Source organism: Apis laboriosa, unplaced genomic scaffold, assembly GCF_014066325.1.
Source record: "Apis laboriosa isolate Shangri-la unplaced genomic scaffold, ASM1406632v1 scaffold30_cov140, whole genome shotgun sequence".
NCBI lineage: Eukaryota > Metazoa > Arthropoda > Insecta > Hymenoptera > Apidae > Apis > Apis laboriosa.
The window spans coordinates 93,910-111,073 of NW_025222776.1; the positions used below are offsets into that span (position 1 = coordinate 93,910).

A 17,164-nucleotide genomic window follows, 5' to 3' on the forward strand; every position below is an offset into this window, starting at 1 on the left:
ATTATCGATTACACTCCCATTTACCCATTTATCCCTACCCATTTTTCCCCCTCCACGCGTCTCCTCTTTCTCTTCGCGTCTCTTTCCTCTCCGTCCCATCCACTTCTCTTCTTTCTCTTCGTTCCAGCAGAGAGCGTCGAGGAACCTTGGCATTTTCATTTCCGTCCTAAACGTCCTTGTCCACCGCAAAGATAATGCATCGACCCCGTTCCACCATAAAACAACTCCCGCATGCATTTTTATTGGCGAAACACGGCCCCGATCGCGAAGGATGCCCATATAGGAGAATTTATAACTCGTATATCCTTGCGGATGGTGGTCGGTTAAGAGGTTTAGTCGAATGGGACGTGTGAGAGGAGAAGGGGAGGGGGGGGGGGGATAAAAATGTCGGGCGGTGAATGGAGCGAGGGAAGGGGTTGGAGGAACCACTTAACAAACTGCTGAACTCACACCCCGCGGGATTTTATTTCTACTTAAATGGAGAGCGCCGAGATACGCATTGGATACGGATTCTTCTGCCGGATCTCAGGGATACGAATTTATCTGTACCGTTTGTTATAGACACTCTTTTATCCTCGGCTTCGATCGTATATCCCCCGATTCTCCACGAGTCTTATAAAATTTCTTTCGCCTCCCAGTTGAAGCTATCCCGTTCAAGGTTAGTTAGGGGGATGGTGGAGGTATTACGCTCTTGGTCTTCTTTCTTTATGTTTGTTTCTTTTCTTTCTTTTCTGGAGGAGAGGTTTCGAGATATCGAAGCAGGATCAGTAAAATGTTAATTGCTTAGGATAGATTGGGGATATAATTTTTAATAAATTATACGGTGCGTAAGAATATTGTTCGAAGCTTGTTTGTAAGAATTAATATGAAAATAATATAGATCAAATTTTCTTTCTTTTTGTCAATTGGAATTAAAATTGGAATTTTTGTTGATTAAAATTGTTCATAGTTTATCTATTTTTTAAAGTTTCCAATAAAGTTTCCAAATATTTAATTTTTTCTTTAGAAAAATTTGTAGTTAAATTAATTTATTAAATTTGGATGAATTTGTAAGTTTGTGTTAGTGAGATATCTTATTTCGTTAATAAATAAGGTTGAACCAATATTTTTCTTCTACCAACTTGCGAGTTTGTTTTGGCAACTGTGAAATCAAGCCTTCGGGATATTTCACGAATATATTAACCGTATATTAAAGCATCAGTTAGTTTTGTATGAAATTTAGATTATATAAAGAAAATTAATTTTAATTATCGTGCGAATATAATTTATATGTATAATTTAGCAATTGATATAAATAACACGACAATTTATTAAAAAATTATTTGAGAAATTGTTCAAAGAAGAATTTATTTCCTCTTATTCAAAATAATATATTAAATTCACAAAACTCACAAACACGAGAGAAATTTATTTAATATCCGAACTCTGAATATTTTTCACGAATCAGCAATATCTACATAACTAAATCAACAATATATAAGAAAAAAAGAAGAATTATTTAAATTACCACCTTAATACAATATATATAATACAAACATATATGTATATCTCCTTCATAAATTACATAAATCATTTAATCCTCTTCAAATATTAAATAAAGACACAAAGAGAGAAGATCAATCTGAATCTTCGTTGCACAAACTTTTGACAATTTTTAAATCAAAAACCGAAAATCAAGAAGCAATTACATATCAGCGTTGAAAAGCGTCAGAGGATATCAAGTCTTAATTTTTTCCTTTTTTAAACATCCCTCTGCCTCCTTCCCTTATACAAAGAAAGGAAGTACAACAAAAAAGGAGGAAAAAAGCGGCTTCCTTTATTTTTCCAACATCCGTTTCATGCCACGCGTAACGAAGAAGGGAACCGACGAATGATATCTGTTCCATTCAAGAAACGCTCGCCTCTAATTTATTCGAAGCTGTATGCTCGCGCATAATATGGCGTGAATAATTGCAAAGACGTTTGAAACGGTGCGTGAATACGGAAACAGGTGAAGGAGGAAGGAGGATAGAGGGGTGGCTCACCTTGTACGGACCAAGATTTTCCACGATGCAGGTGAAAACGGCCTCTCGGCCCACGGATACCGTCAGGTTGTTGAGCGGTGTGCCGAACCTGGGTAAATCTGCAACACGAAAGATCCTCGTCTTAAGTATCCCGTCAACGGTGAACGATTTGCATAACCGTGGTATACACGCCCCCTTACTGCTCGCTGCTACTTATACTTATAACCTCTCTCCCCCCGCTGGAGGAGCGCGGTAAAGTTTGCAAAGTACTCGAGAAACTCGACCGGTGAATGGGGCGAGTTAACGTAAGCGGGTCAACCTGGGACCTAAGCCAGCCTCTTTATATTTCTCGGCGAAATTCTCGTTCTCCTGATTTCAGCGGAAGCTAGTTCGTTCGATCAAGGAAGGGAAGATGGAGGCGGTCATCCCAGGGAATGTCCCGTGAAAATAAAGGGAATGGAAGAGAAAGAGAGATGTCGAAGGAATTCGAAGGGGTTTATTGTTATAATACTGGGTTCGAGTGGACGGATATATTTTTGTTTGAAAAGAGGTTATCGGGATGGTATTGTAATGATGAGTATTATAACTCGAGTTCTGAACATATGAAAAATATTTTTATTTTTGTGCGAATAATGTTGAAAAATGAGTGTATATTTGAATAGGAAAATTTATATAGTTTTAAAATGTATCTGAACAGTTTTGGTTTTTTTTTAATATAATAATGAAATGGATTTGTTTAATTGCTTTTTTATTTGCACGCTTTCATGGTTATATATATATATATATATATATTGGTAATTTCGAAATTCGTTTTGTTTATTATATTTCCAGAAAGAAATTTATTATATATTTAAAATAAATGAAAGTATATGTATATATACGTATATAGCAATCGAAATATATTTGATCCATGTCATAAACGATTCAGAGGTATATCATGCAGAAGTTCGTTGGATACGAAAATTTCAATTCTCGTAAGACCATTGGTTACACATGCCACGTTGAGAATTTATAGCACATCGATCGTCATTGGTAGTAGAACGAAATTGCAAGACCTTAAAAATGAACAAAAAAGTTAAAAGTTCTTGAATATGAAAAGAATAATTAAAAATCTATATTATATTTCCAGCATATGATAAAGTTTCTCTAAAGATATAAATTTTTGTTAATTCAAATTTTCATTCAAACGTTTTCCAATCTCAATCATATTTAATAAATGTATCTGTATCTTAAAAAAAAGGAAAGGAATGAAAGATAAGAAAGAAGAATTATAATTATAATTATTCGACTGCATTTAATATGAACATATCAAGAAGACATAAACACGATATTGAAAGAGTAAATAATAGTTAAAAATTAATTTGCTTCAAAATCTCCAAACAAAAATACGACACGTGATATGATCACGTGATAAATCTAGGAAAATTCCAATAAACGTGACTAACAGTGTCATGTGAAATTGATTATACTGTGACATCTGGCACTTCCATTATCTCACGGTTTTTTACCGAATTTTTCACTATTTTCGTACAAATTTCTAAATCATTAGATATTAATTTCGATCATTCATCTTTTCTGACAAATATTTCCATAATATTGGATTCCATAATATAGCTATAATGATTGTATTTTATCTTGAAATCGATCTTAAATCGATAAATAAAACGTAAAAGCTTTCAACAAATTTGACAGAGATGATTGATGTATGTATTTCCTTTTTCTATAATGCAAGTACGATAAAACTAAAAATAAATACAATAACAATTGTGTATTAAAATATCACATAATCCGCACTTATATTTATCTGAGATATTTACATATTCGAATTTATATTCCTTCAATAATAATTATAATATTATTTATTGAATAAACGATAATTAAACGTTAATCGCATTCTGAGGAAATATTCCTTCGCAGATGAGATCATGACGATCTCAGACGCCAAGTCAATACGAATTAATTTCTCGATACCTAGTGGCCGTTCAATTTATTTACACGAGGAAACATGTTTCAATAATGTCCAATACTCCTAATGTCTTTGAGCATTATGAAATAGCATAAGATTTAAAAAAAACTGCCAAGAATTATGTTCATTAATGAATATTATATACTTTTGATAATATAAATAAATTGCTGATAATACATCTTGTAAATATATTGAAGAATTAATGTAATATGAAAATAATATAGATCAAATTTTCTTTTTTTTATCAATCAGAATTAGAATTAAATAATTGGAATAAAATTTTTTGTTGGTTAAAATTGTTCATAGTTTTTATCTATTTTTTAAAATTTCCAAGAAATATTTCATTTCTTTAGAAAAATTTGTAATTAAATTAATTCATTAAATTTGGATGAATTTGTAGTATGATCATAATATTAGTAATGATTTAATATTATTAATAAATACATTAATATGTATATTATGTAATATTATATTACATCTTATACTTTATAATTGTGAATAAAAATGAATTCATAATAATATTCTCATTGACAAAGTATTATTATTTTTTTGAAGGGAGATTTCAAAGATTTTTGTAAAATTTAACAAAATATTATAATATATACTTTGCACATTCCTTGTCTTTCACGTGGTAATTTCTCAAACTTCTAATATCTTTTTAAATCAATCTTGCGTTGATATTAAAAATAACTATTAAAAATTAATCCATTTTAAAAGAAATAAAAACATAACCTCTATAGAGAAATACCATTAACGTATCCCCTTATACCGATATTAAAACAACTTTTGCAAACATTTCTTTCGTAATTCTTCCTCTCTTTAAAACATACCTCGCTATATTTAGATAAAACCAGATATCCTGTATTAAAGTCAGTTGATGAAATTTACCACGTTTTCTTTGAAAGCTATCGCTAAAGTTTCAACGGTTCAAGACGAAAACAGCGCAGTTATTCTCGTTTCTTCGCGTAGCCTGAATTCGAGGATGCCACCTAGGTCATGGCACGTAAAGGAAAAAAATATAAAATGCATTAATGTCCGCGCAAGCTTGATGATTTATCCGATGAAAGGGACGTCGAGATTCGCCGGATACGGATCTCTCCTTCCCCCTTCCCCCCCGATACCCTTAGATATAATATCGAGAGAAATCCTTGGGGTGAATGGGAGGGTTGGTTGAAAGCGGGCCGAGCGTTATTTAATGCAAAGAACCCGCGGCATTTAATTGCGGAAAATCGGATTCCGCTGTTACAACGAGAAAAAAGGGACGTTTAAACTAGTTTTTAACCTACTTCTCTGACTAGAGGAGTCACTGCGCTTTCGCGATTTTAATGAATTGTATTTTAATGGGGTCGCAGCAGGGGGTCCAAAGTAAAACTCATCGCGTAATTTCGCCGTTTTTTTTTTTTTTTTATAACGTAAATCCCTGGCAAAGAACCGATCCTATTCCATCTCATCTTTTTGTGTTCTGGGTTCTCATCGTTGAAAAAGTTAAAATTTTAATTTTTTGAAAAATCGTCGAAAAAAAAAATAAATAAAAGTATAATATAGTGAAACATATAATGGCTATTAAAAAATATTTGCTATCACCAATTATTAATTGATTAGGTTCAAGTATAATATTTCGTATTATATAACAATACTTTTATCGATATTTCATATTAATTTTTTATATATTTCGAGAAATGTATAAACAATAATTCTATATGTAAAAATTAATCGAAATGAAAAAAAAATACAATCGTTTCATTAAAGGTTTCGTTTTTAAATTAGATTTGAAAACTTTTTAAATATAAATTGGAATATAAATGAATTGTTAGTAGAAGAACAAAATTTTTCATTTAAATATACTTTTCCAAAAAAATTGAAAAATTCGTCGAGTGCATAAATATTTGGCCACATTTTGATTACGTGTTCAATTTCGATTTTCTCAAAAATGCAATATTTGTGTAAAGATAAAAGTACGTGAAATTTTTAAAAAATAATTTTATATTAAGATTAATTTATATTATTAATAAAAGAATTAATTATTTTATATCATTTTAAGAATTATTAAAAAATTAATTACAAGTAATATACGTAATATTTAAAAAGTCAAATATTTTTGGATATGTAGATATTAACTTTTTCATGGATATTTTTCATGGATATGTAGATATTTCTTTCTCATGGATGATATGAACGAGAAAGATTTTGAAAAAAAAATGTTTAATTGTAAAAAGAGAAGAGTCATTTCATTAATTTTATTTTAAAAAATGCATTTTTTGCATTAATTATAATTATAATTGATGAAATGATATTAATATGTTTCTAAAGAACGAATAGTATAAAATAAAATTAAAGTTAATCGTCGTCCAAAGAAAAAGATCATTTTTAATCGTTTACCATCTCCGTCCTTGTCGCTTCTCGGATCTCTCACTCGCATCTCGTCTCACTAACCTATCCCAAATTCCAGACAAGCGATAAACACGATTCCTGGGAAAACTAATACACATTTCCAAAGAAAATATATAAGTCATTGATTTGTGGATGTATTCATAATCTCTGTACTATTTCAAGTATAATTTTGAATCTTTGAAATATCAGATTGAAACAAGAAGCGACTTCAATTACATAGTTTCTTCTATTTCTTATATTGGATTTTAATGACAAAATTTTTTTGTTTCTTCTTACATTTTTTATATTGAAATTTCATTTGTTTGCATGGATACAATAATTTTTTAGCTCGATACAAAGTATATACAGAGATTTAAATTTACTTAATTTAGCGCTTTGTATTTATATTTATAAATATTATTTTATTATTCTATTTTGCTTTATAATGCTTTATGAATCGTTTTTTTAAATTTTTAAATACACGTTTCTATCCTCTCAGTTTAATGAAATTTGAAAAAGATATTTAATCAATAATTTGCAGGTATATGACACGTTATGATCTCAAATTCGAAAAGTGACGTTAGGAAAATAGTCGAACGCATACATATGAAGGGGAAATTCAGGCTCATGTTTTTGCAAACACGAATGTTTAATATTTCACGTGAAAGGGAAGATCCATTGATGCGAGTGAAATTGCCTCGTCAAATACGAACGATCGTTTAAAACTAGTCAATCAACCGAAAGTTCATAATTTTTGGCGAAATTTATCTTTGAAGATGAATTAATTGATCGATAATTATACTTTGGATATTTTATTTTTTAATATCATACGTATTCTTTATTTATTAACATCATATCTTTTTAATATTGCTTTCAATCAACAATATAAATATACATTTAATTATTTTTATAATAATAATTTCAAAATTATTTTAGTAGATAATTTTTGTAGAGTTTTCTGTACAAATGAGATAAAAATAATTATTTTTATATTTTCTATCACTATATATAATTATAATTGATATTAATATGTTTCTAAAGAACGAATAGTATAAAATAAAATTAAAGTTAATCGTCGTCCAAAGAAAAAAATCATTTTTAATCGTTTACTATCTCCGTCCTTGTCACTTCTCCTTGTATTTTGTAATACAAATGCATTCTTAAAACAATCTTGTAACAATCAATGTTGAAGTATCTGGAATAAAAATCGTGAAGTAAAAAGAATAGCAACAAGAATAGCAATTCATGGCATAACAATTTCACAAGCTATATCCGGTCATGAAATAGAAATTCGTGAAGTTTTTAAAAAGGTAACGTGAAAAATTAAAAACTCATTTCCTTTATAGTTCTTCAAGAATACTACTAATCTGATGGATATAGGAACGGGAAAATGGGAAACAAAAATCAGCACGCAAGGATGAAACGAATCGATAACAACCCCTTACTTGAAACAACGTTAATTGTTTTACTGAAACGAACGTGAAATTAATTCTCGAGTTTATTAAATAGACCACTGCTGCAGGGATTCCTTTTCAATTAGATTTCTTGAATACATTCCCTTCTTACATTCTTCCCTTTTTACATTCGATTTTTTTTTCTTTACTAATATTATTATCATTTCAGTAAAAGACAAAGTAGTTCGTTTCTCTTCTATTTTCTTTTATTATTGATATAATAAAGATAGAAGAAATGCATAATACTTACTTGCTTATCATTAGTTCCACAAATGAAATGGATAAAAAAAAGTCTGATTAATGAATTGATAAGAAGATTCGTGTATTAAAAGATCTTTGTGTTAATTTATTCCTGGTAAAACGAGATACGCAGAATATAATAAAAGACATAATACGTCACAGGATAATGGCTTTAACCGATGAAAAGCAGTCAAAGTTCTGATAGATATAGTAGGATGTAATAATGCATCAAAGGTGTGCTACTTTAGCTGGTGAAAACTAAATAGAAGCTGTGGTAGATGTAATGTAGAGAGAATAATAGTGAGCACATAGTCTGTGTAAAAAGGTAGTATTGATAATATTGAATGTTTTAAGAAAAAATATATTCCTATTTCAATATTGCTTAAATTATCACAATAAATATTGCTTATCTCATATTATAATGGAAAACAATACACAAATATTATTTAAAACAATATACAAATTTCTCTTTAAGAGAAATGGTTATAAAATTGTTTTTATTTTTTATTTTTTGTAATGTTGAATTAATCTAAAAAAATATTTGTATTGATTAATGAAGAGTAATAAAAAAAAAAGATTGTTCAGAAATTTTATTTCTAATGCTCAGATAATAAATAAATACTATATAATAGCTAAAAATTTTTTACTATTATAACCATAGTGATGTAACTAATGACTATGCTATAATTAAACTTGTACAATAAACTTGTATGATAAACTAACTTTAGACTGGGCTTTAAATATGTATATCTTTACAAGACTTGATCAGAAACAAGATTTCATGTTTCTTCGAGGCTATTATTTATGATTAAATGATATTCTGAATTACCAAAGATAATTTTATTATCAAAGATAGTTTAGAATCATAATTTCTCAAAATAATGAATAATTTCTTTTCTTGTTTTCTTTCTTTAATTAAATTAAACAAAAGAAAACAGTATTATGAATCTCTTCAATTTCATGACTTGAATGATTTGAATTTCTTCTTGTCAATTTTTCAAAACTATATACATACTTTTCAGTAATTAATAACATAAATAAACTACATCGAAGAGTATAAAATATTGAACAAAAACGTAAAATTTTTGGAAGAATACACAATTCTTTCATATAATAAAAGTCAGAACATCTAGAAAGCATGAAATTTCGAAAAGCCGGAACTTTTATTAATTGAAACACGAAAAAAATTAATATCAGCCAGGCATTGTTGAAATGGTAATCGAATATTTCTCGCGTGTAAGCCAAACGGATCCAATGGATGATATCTAGATTTGTAATCTGCAGCTTGACTCGGGTTCTATGTAAATTCAGCCGAGTGGTATAGACGGTTGAATGGTCAGAGTGAACAGAAAAGGAAAAAAAAAAAAAAAAAAAAAAAGAAAAAAAGAATAACAAAAACATGGAAGAATGGAAAGATTTTCGAGTCTCGTCACGTTCGCGTATTACCATCGATGAAGGCATCCGAGTCTTCGAAAATAAACGTAACGATTTTATCTAAGATCCATACGCGTCTCGACGAACCGTGAAACGACGTATCCTATATGCGAGAGGGCCATTATCTGAAATTATACCCGTGCACGATGCGAATGTTCTAATACGAATTTTGAAAAAACGAGAGAAAGGGAGAAAGAGAGATTGAAAATGGGAAAGATACGTGGTTTGTTTTGGAAGTTCGTGTCTCTTCTTTCGGGGAGGATGATGCGTTGGGATAATACTCTGTTTCCGGAGAATACGTAATCGGATTATTGGGTTTCTTTGGTGGAACAATATTTGGCAGGGAGGACAAAAAGTTTTGCGAAATGAGTTTGTTTCTTTCGCTGTGCTCTGAACGTGGTTCTGGGAAAAAATTTGAAATAGAATGTTTGCTAGTGTGTTAATGTACGTACTAGGGATAGATGGAGTTGTGATTAATTAGAATAGAGATTGGCCAGATGGCGGTACTGGGCTTAGGGATTTTTTGGTTTTGGCATGGATAGATTATCGATTATATGATATTGGTTTTTCTTTAGGAAAAAATGGATAGGATGTTCATCAAATGTGCAAATGTACGATATGAAATGAAATATTAGAGATAGAAATTCTTTTTTATTTCATAAATAAATCATTGATTTGGTAAAATTGGTTCTTTAACGAATTTGTTTCTTTTTTATGTGATATGTTTAATTCAGAAAAGAATATGAATGTTTGCAAAAGTTACAAGTTTAATATGGAATAAATTATGAAATATAATTCAATCGAAAAAAAAAAGAAAAATTAAAAAATCAAAATTTTCTTTTTCACTGTCAAAAAATAATCATATAGTTTTAATTTTTTCGTTTCATCTTAACAACTAATAAACTTTCATAAAACTGCAAAATAAATATCTCTTGCAAATATCTGTTCTTGCATCATTTATCATATCACAAAAGGAAATCACACAAGATATATCGATCCTACGAAATTGCTAGGAAGCTCTTAAACTTCTATCACCTTTCAAACATTTCCACGAAAGAATTTGGAAAGGATAGAATAGAGCAACAATCGATCGAATGCTATACTGGCCACAGTATATTTTTCCAGCGGAAGGTGATGGCGAAATATTCGAGGAGACGTGTTCCTCATCGATTTCTGTCGTCACGGAACACGAATTATCGTCGCGTGATAGAAAGTGGACGACTGGTGACTCTAAACCCACTGATGTTATCTGTCTCTTTCTCTCCCTTCTTCCTTCTGTAAAAAGGATACCGGATTTGGTGTCCACGAGTTTGAATCTAATCTGGCCACCGCGTATTAGCATCGGAATTAACGAGATCTTCGTTTCGATTCTGCTTACCTGATCGTTCTTTGCGCTGTGACAATTGCAGCTTTATCCTCGAACTACCTCGAGGAAATCGTAATTGCGTACACAAACCCTGAACGTTAGTTGCTTTCCTGTTCTAATTAAGAGAGATTTGGGAGTCAGTATTGTTTAAGGAAGAATTCCGTTTTTCTTTTTTCTTTTTTTGTCGAATATATAAAGGAATTCACTCAAGGAGATTTGTAATATTTTTATAATATTGATCGTAAAGGAAAAATATTATTGTTTTCATTGATTAGAGAAATATAGGGAATGAAATGAAATTAAATTGTGAAAAATGTTTCTTTAATTTTAATTATTTATAGAATTGATGAAATATTAATTAAAATATAAATATAAAAATTTTGTGATATATTTTTATTGTATATTTAATCAAACTTTTTAAATAATTTAAAAGTCAAGGAGTAATCTCTTTTTTTTACTTTGGTAGTGTTTTTTTTACAAGAAATCTTCAATTATAGAACTGTTATAAGTATTTAAACAATAGTAATGATTGATCGTCATTTTTAATTATTTCAAATAATTAATTTCGTTTTCGAGTTGAACATATTTTCATCATTTCGATGAAATTAACGATTGAAGCTTTTGTAATTATGATTTAATTATGTTAATATATTGACAATTATGGTCATATATTACAGTAATATTTGATTAAATTTAATTAACTTATTAAATCGTACATTCATACATAATCCGAATTTTAATGTTATTTTAAAAGCTAGGTTTAAATTGCAAAATTTTTATTCAAATTTTTCAAATTAAATTATCACGATTACAATTTATAATAAAAAATTTAAACAATAGATTTTATTAAATTTTAAAACAAATATTTACAGCAAATTACAAACATAATTTTTCTATTATAACAGCTGATTATATCCAATAAAAATAATATAAGAAATATTGAATGTAACTATAATTATTATTATAAAATATCCATTATATTCTTTCCAATATTAACGAAATAATCGCGTATTTTATTCACTGCAAGAACTTATTTTTTAAATAGCAATATTTTTTTTTTCATTCAAAAAAAAGCTCACTTAAATTAAAATATAGAACAGAATTTTTAATTGAAAAGATAGCTTTAATTTTCAAATTATATAACGAGAAACTTGAACATTTCGAAAATTTCAAACTTTAAAAAGAATTACTTTCGCATGACAGAAATATTCTATTATACGAGTCTTCAAAGCTTAACATTTTAAAAAGAATTGCCTTCACGGTGTTTAATTTGTGTCGAAGATTAATTTTTAACTCGATATAAAAACTTGTATTTTACGCGTATAATAAGAAAAATCATTGTATTCGTATTTTTTCATATAATATTTCAATATAATATTCAATTTTTACTTCGACAATTCGTTTTTTAATTCTGATGAAATCGATTTATAATTATATTGTGATAAAAACATTACTGGTACACAGCTATCATAAATTAAAAATTAAGTCTAGTTTAAAAATTGTTTACACAGCGTGAACAATATAAATACGAATGCACACGAATAACGTGAAAATGGTAACGTGTCAACGATGGATACAGATACAATCAATATATTATATATCTTGACATTAGTCATAAATAATATTGTTACAAGCTGTCCAAACTGTGACGGCTCCAATATGAATGCTTTGTTAGCTGTCACCGACTCGTCTGACGGTTGTAAACAAGTCAGGAAAAGAAAGAACAAGTGTACATCAATTGTAAAGTGTAAAATTGAAATTCTTTTTAACACTTAATAAGGTTTATCAGAGAATAATGATTAAATTTAATTAAATTTATGATTAAAATATTCGATCTTATCATATTTATTTTAATAAAAGAAAAGGAGAAAAAATATTTATTTCGGATATAAAATTTTAGATATATAAAATTTGTAATAGAAAATTTTGAAGATGTTTGTCATAAAATTTAATGAAAAAAAATATTTCTTTTTTCCTTCTTTCTTAGAGTTTGCGATTTATAAAATAAAACAGAATTATATTTTCAAGGATTGATCTGTTAGAGCAGCGATTTTCAATCAATTTTTAATAAAAAATTGTTGTTATTATTTTTCATAAATCAATAAAGATTATTAATCAGAATATATTCCTGTATATATATTTCTGTTTTTTAATTTTAATAATTAACATTAAGTAATTTTAATGTTCTCCAAAATTTTCTTAAAAATCAAAATTTCCTATAATTTCAAAAAAGATTAAGAATTTGAACAGGAAAAAAGTTACATATTTATACTCCACTTGTCTTCAAAATATCGCTAAAGTTTTTGAATTTTCTAAGAGATTAAAGAATTTCTTTGTTAAATATAAAATTATTAATTATTATAGAATATATATATATGAATTCAAAACTCAAAATTTTTTCCATGTTCTTATTGCAGCATCTATTGTCAAACTTCAAAAAGTCAACATATTTTTATGGCCTTCAAAAATAGTTATATATTTATTAAATTCCAATGTATTTTTATTCTCTCTTTTTTTCTTTCTCTCTTTTTTAAGAATTTTTTGACAACGTTAAAAGAACGGTAGAACTAATGGATTGTCAGAGTAACAAAAATTGGAAATTCGTCTAACGACACATTATTTCATGTCACAAACGTTTCTCAATGCACCTTCCAATATCTATTACTCTCTGTTTAAATTAGTTTTCAAATTGTCGGGTGTAATATGCCAGATGTTGTTGTCGATATAATCAATAACACTTTTAATTTCTACGTTCGATGTTCGAAATAATTGGAAATGAAATGTTCCTTGTTGCTACGTTATAGAGTTTTATTACATTACGTTTGATTAATTACAAATTGTTGGATACCTAAATTACCTTGGAAATTCAAATTTTTGAACGAAGAGTATATTAATGATATAATCGATATATTTACAGCGTAATGAATATTTTTAAGCTGTATAAATTATATTTGCATTTGATTGAAATTTATTATTGCTATTATCGTTATTACACAATATTAAAACTTCGTTATTTTAATAATTTTCAATTTTGCTCGTTAAATTTAAATCTTTCCTATTTATCATTTAACAAGGTATCCTGTAATAAAATTGTAAAAAATAATAAAATTGGAAAAATAATTATTGTTATTACAAATTTACCGTTTCATTGTTAAAAACTTTGTTACTTCAAATGTTTTTTTTTTAATTTTTTCTTTAAGATTAAACATTTCTAACATGTTACATATTAAGACATATGTTAACAAAAGAATTGATTAAAAAACAAATCACTTTGTTGTCGATTAAAAAATATTTTTAATTGAAAATATTTTTATTAAAAAATTCTTTTTCAATTTACTTTCTAATTAAAAATTTGCATATACTTCATTACTTTATTATCCTTTGAAAATTACGTGTATTTATTCATACATATGATTAAAAATTTTTATAAATATTGATGTACATTTTAAAAAATTTAAAAAAAATTCCATCTTGCTTCATATTAAATATTTTATAATTTCTTAATAAATTCCTTTCTTGCACATCTGCTGCAATATAACGTGTGTACAAAATAAATGCAAAATTTAAAGTGGCAACTGACAATAGCTCGAAAGAACTTACTTAGAAATAGCTTAGATCAGTCCTTAGAGTTAGACGAGTTTTGTGAACTTTAGTGACCAAACTTCTTGAGCTCTTATGCTTTCGCACTTTAAAACTATTCGTGTACTTCATTGCGCTAGAACTCTTGAAGTTACAATTCTGTAAACCCTCAACCGATTCAAAATTCGATTATTATTTCAATTAGATATGTCAAATTTTCGAAACTATTGAGCTGACTTAGAAAAATAAAAAAAAGAAATATATTCATTCGGAGTAAGCTTCTTTATTCACTGTATAACGATATACTAATAACATATAAAATGGCAAAAAAAAAAAAATATGGAGAAATTTCTTTTAAATTTATAATTGATTTTTGAGAATAGTAAATATAAATAAAGTTTCAAAATATAGGGAAAATTATTTCAGAATCATATATTGATTAATGTTAATAAATTATTTTTTTGTTTTATTAATTTAATTTTTTTATTTAACTCGTTCATAGTTGAAAAATTGTATATATTCTATTTATTTTTTAATTTTTTTAAAAAATGAATTATACGTAAAAAAGTAATCTATCAAATGTATAGAAAGTGATTGACGAGGAAATAAATTTTAACGACACATGGATTATAGTCAAAATCTGCACTAACTTTCAATCATATTTGAATACCATACCTTAAAAATTAAAGTATATGTATATCCGAACTTTTATTAATATTCTTTCCAGATATTTCATTTGATCAAACTATACTGTTCAACATAAAATTATATATATAATTGTATTTTAATTTATTATAAATATTTAATTAAATATTAATAATTAAATATTATAAATATTTAATTATTAATTTATAATAAATTAAAATACAATTAAATGCTATAATTTATTATATAATTCTTATTTTTTTTTTATTTTATTTTCAAATACAACATCATCGATATTGTGTTAAGAAATTTGCACAATGAAAAACTAAGATGAAGATGTTCGTATTTCCTCGATTCGAATAGAAGGAACGTAACATGTTTGAATTATAGCTTGCGGGAGTGGCAAAATTCAATAGAAATCTATGTTATTCGTAGAAACATAAGCAGAAACATCTCGATTGTTGCTAGTTTATATAAATAATATCCCATTAAATGGAAAAACAATCTCAATCAGTGTAAAGAAAATCATGTCTTCAAAACTGATCATACGTTAGGTTAGCTCGAAGATAAAGCAACATTTAAAAATAAGATAATAGTTTAAAAATAATTTTTAAAGTCAGTCATTGAAAAAAATGGAAATAATGGAAATAATTAGCAAACATTAAACTTTGAAATGAGAAATAAGAAATAGTTATATGAAATATCAGAAGATATAGTGTTTCCATTGAAAATAAAAAACTTTGGCAGATCTAAGCAAAAAATTTTATATACATTATGGATCGAATACATTCTCGAGGTAAAGAGTGTGAAACAATATGTGTAAATAATCAGATGCATTTAGAGGATAAATAATGTTTTTCTCTTTATTAATTTTTATTTCGATATAAAATTTTGATATTAAATTATATTAATCATTAAAATTTTCTTCCTTATTTTCTATTGTCATTTATTATCTGCAAAGCGAAATTTTTTTTTAATGTGGAAAATATAAATAATATATTACGTATGTGCATATTGCATGAAAGAAATTTCTTTTTCAAGAAATAACTCTTTTCAGCATCTAAAAATAAAAGAAATATTGAAGAAAAGTATTTTTATAAAATAAATGATATCAAAATTTATATGAAGATAATTCAAAATTGGTTCTAAAATTATTTTAAAGTATATATAGCTTTCTAAAATAATTTCTAAAAGAAATATATTTTGAAGATGATCATATGATCTTTTGGAATAAAATATAGTAACTTATGATAAATTTATGATTTTTATTATTAAACCATATTTATGTTTTGAAATATCAATAAAATAATATATTTTGAGTATTAAATTTAAGTATTATTAATTGTCAAGAATTAGTAAATTTAAAAAATCTACATAAAATTTTAAAATATTTTGATTTAATTTATAATAAAAAATAGATCATATTACAATCACATGATGTAATAGGAAATTTATGATGACTTATTGTCAAAGAAAAATGAAATAGCATAGGAAATCCGCTGTATTCATCAGATATGCCATTCTCTGATTATTGTCTGTTCCAATCTCTGCAACGCTATTTGAAGGAAACAAGATTTCCAAATTATGACAAAATGGAAACTGGACGAAATTTTCAATGAATTTTCCAATTCACGGATTTTTTTCGCAAAAAAAAAGAGCTAGACAACGATAAAGAAAATTTAATTAAGTCAAGAATACAAAATTTAGGAAAAAAATAAATATTTTATTGTAAATATTTTAACTTTATGTTTATTTATTGCAAATATGAAAATATTGCAAATATTGCACGTACGAAAAATCGAATACTTTAGAAAATTAGACAAAAATCAAAACTAATTTCGTCATAGAAACATAGATCAATATCATTACATTCAATTCAAATGATGTTTCAAATATTGCATAATATAAAAAAAAAAAACATAAAAATATTTAAAAATTATAACATTATCTCATAAAAAATACCGTTCAATTGATGATAAGATCTCATAATTTTTTTTTATATTTAATTAACTCGATACTACATGTCACAAAATTAAAAATAAAATTATAAATGAAAAATATTATTAAAAAATTTTTATTCATACATTATATTAAAAAATCACTCCAA

The 17,164-nt window shown here is 26.9% G+C and overlaps 1 protein-coding gene across 1 annotated transcript in view; it reads right to left on the minus strand.

The window, feature by feature from the left end:
• The window catches only part of LOC122714458 (lachesin-like), a 172,521-nt gene that overhangs the window by 85,996 nt on the left and 69,361 nt on the right, over positions 1–17,164 (minus strand). The window contains exon 2 of the mRNA XM_043935795.1: positions 2,025–2,122. Within this exon, the coding sequence (XP_043791730.1) occupies positions 2,025–2,122 (98 nt within the window). The remainder of the gene's footprint in view (positions 1–2,024; positions 2,123–17,164) is intronic.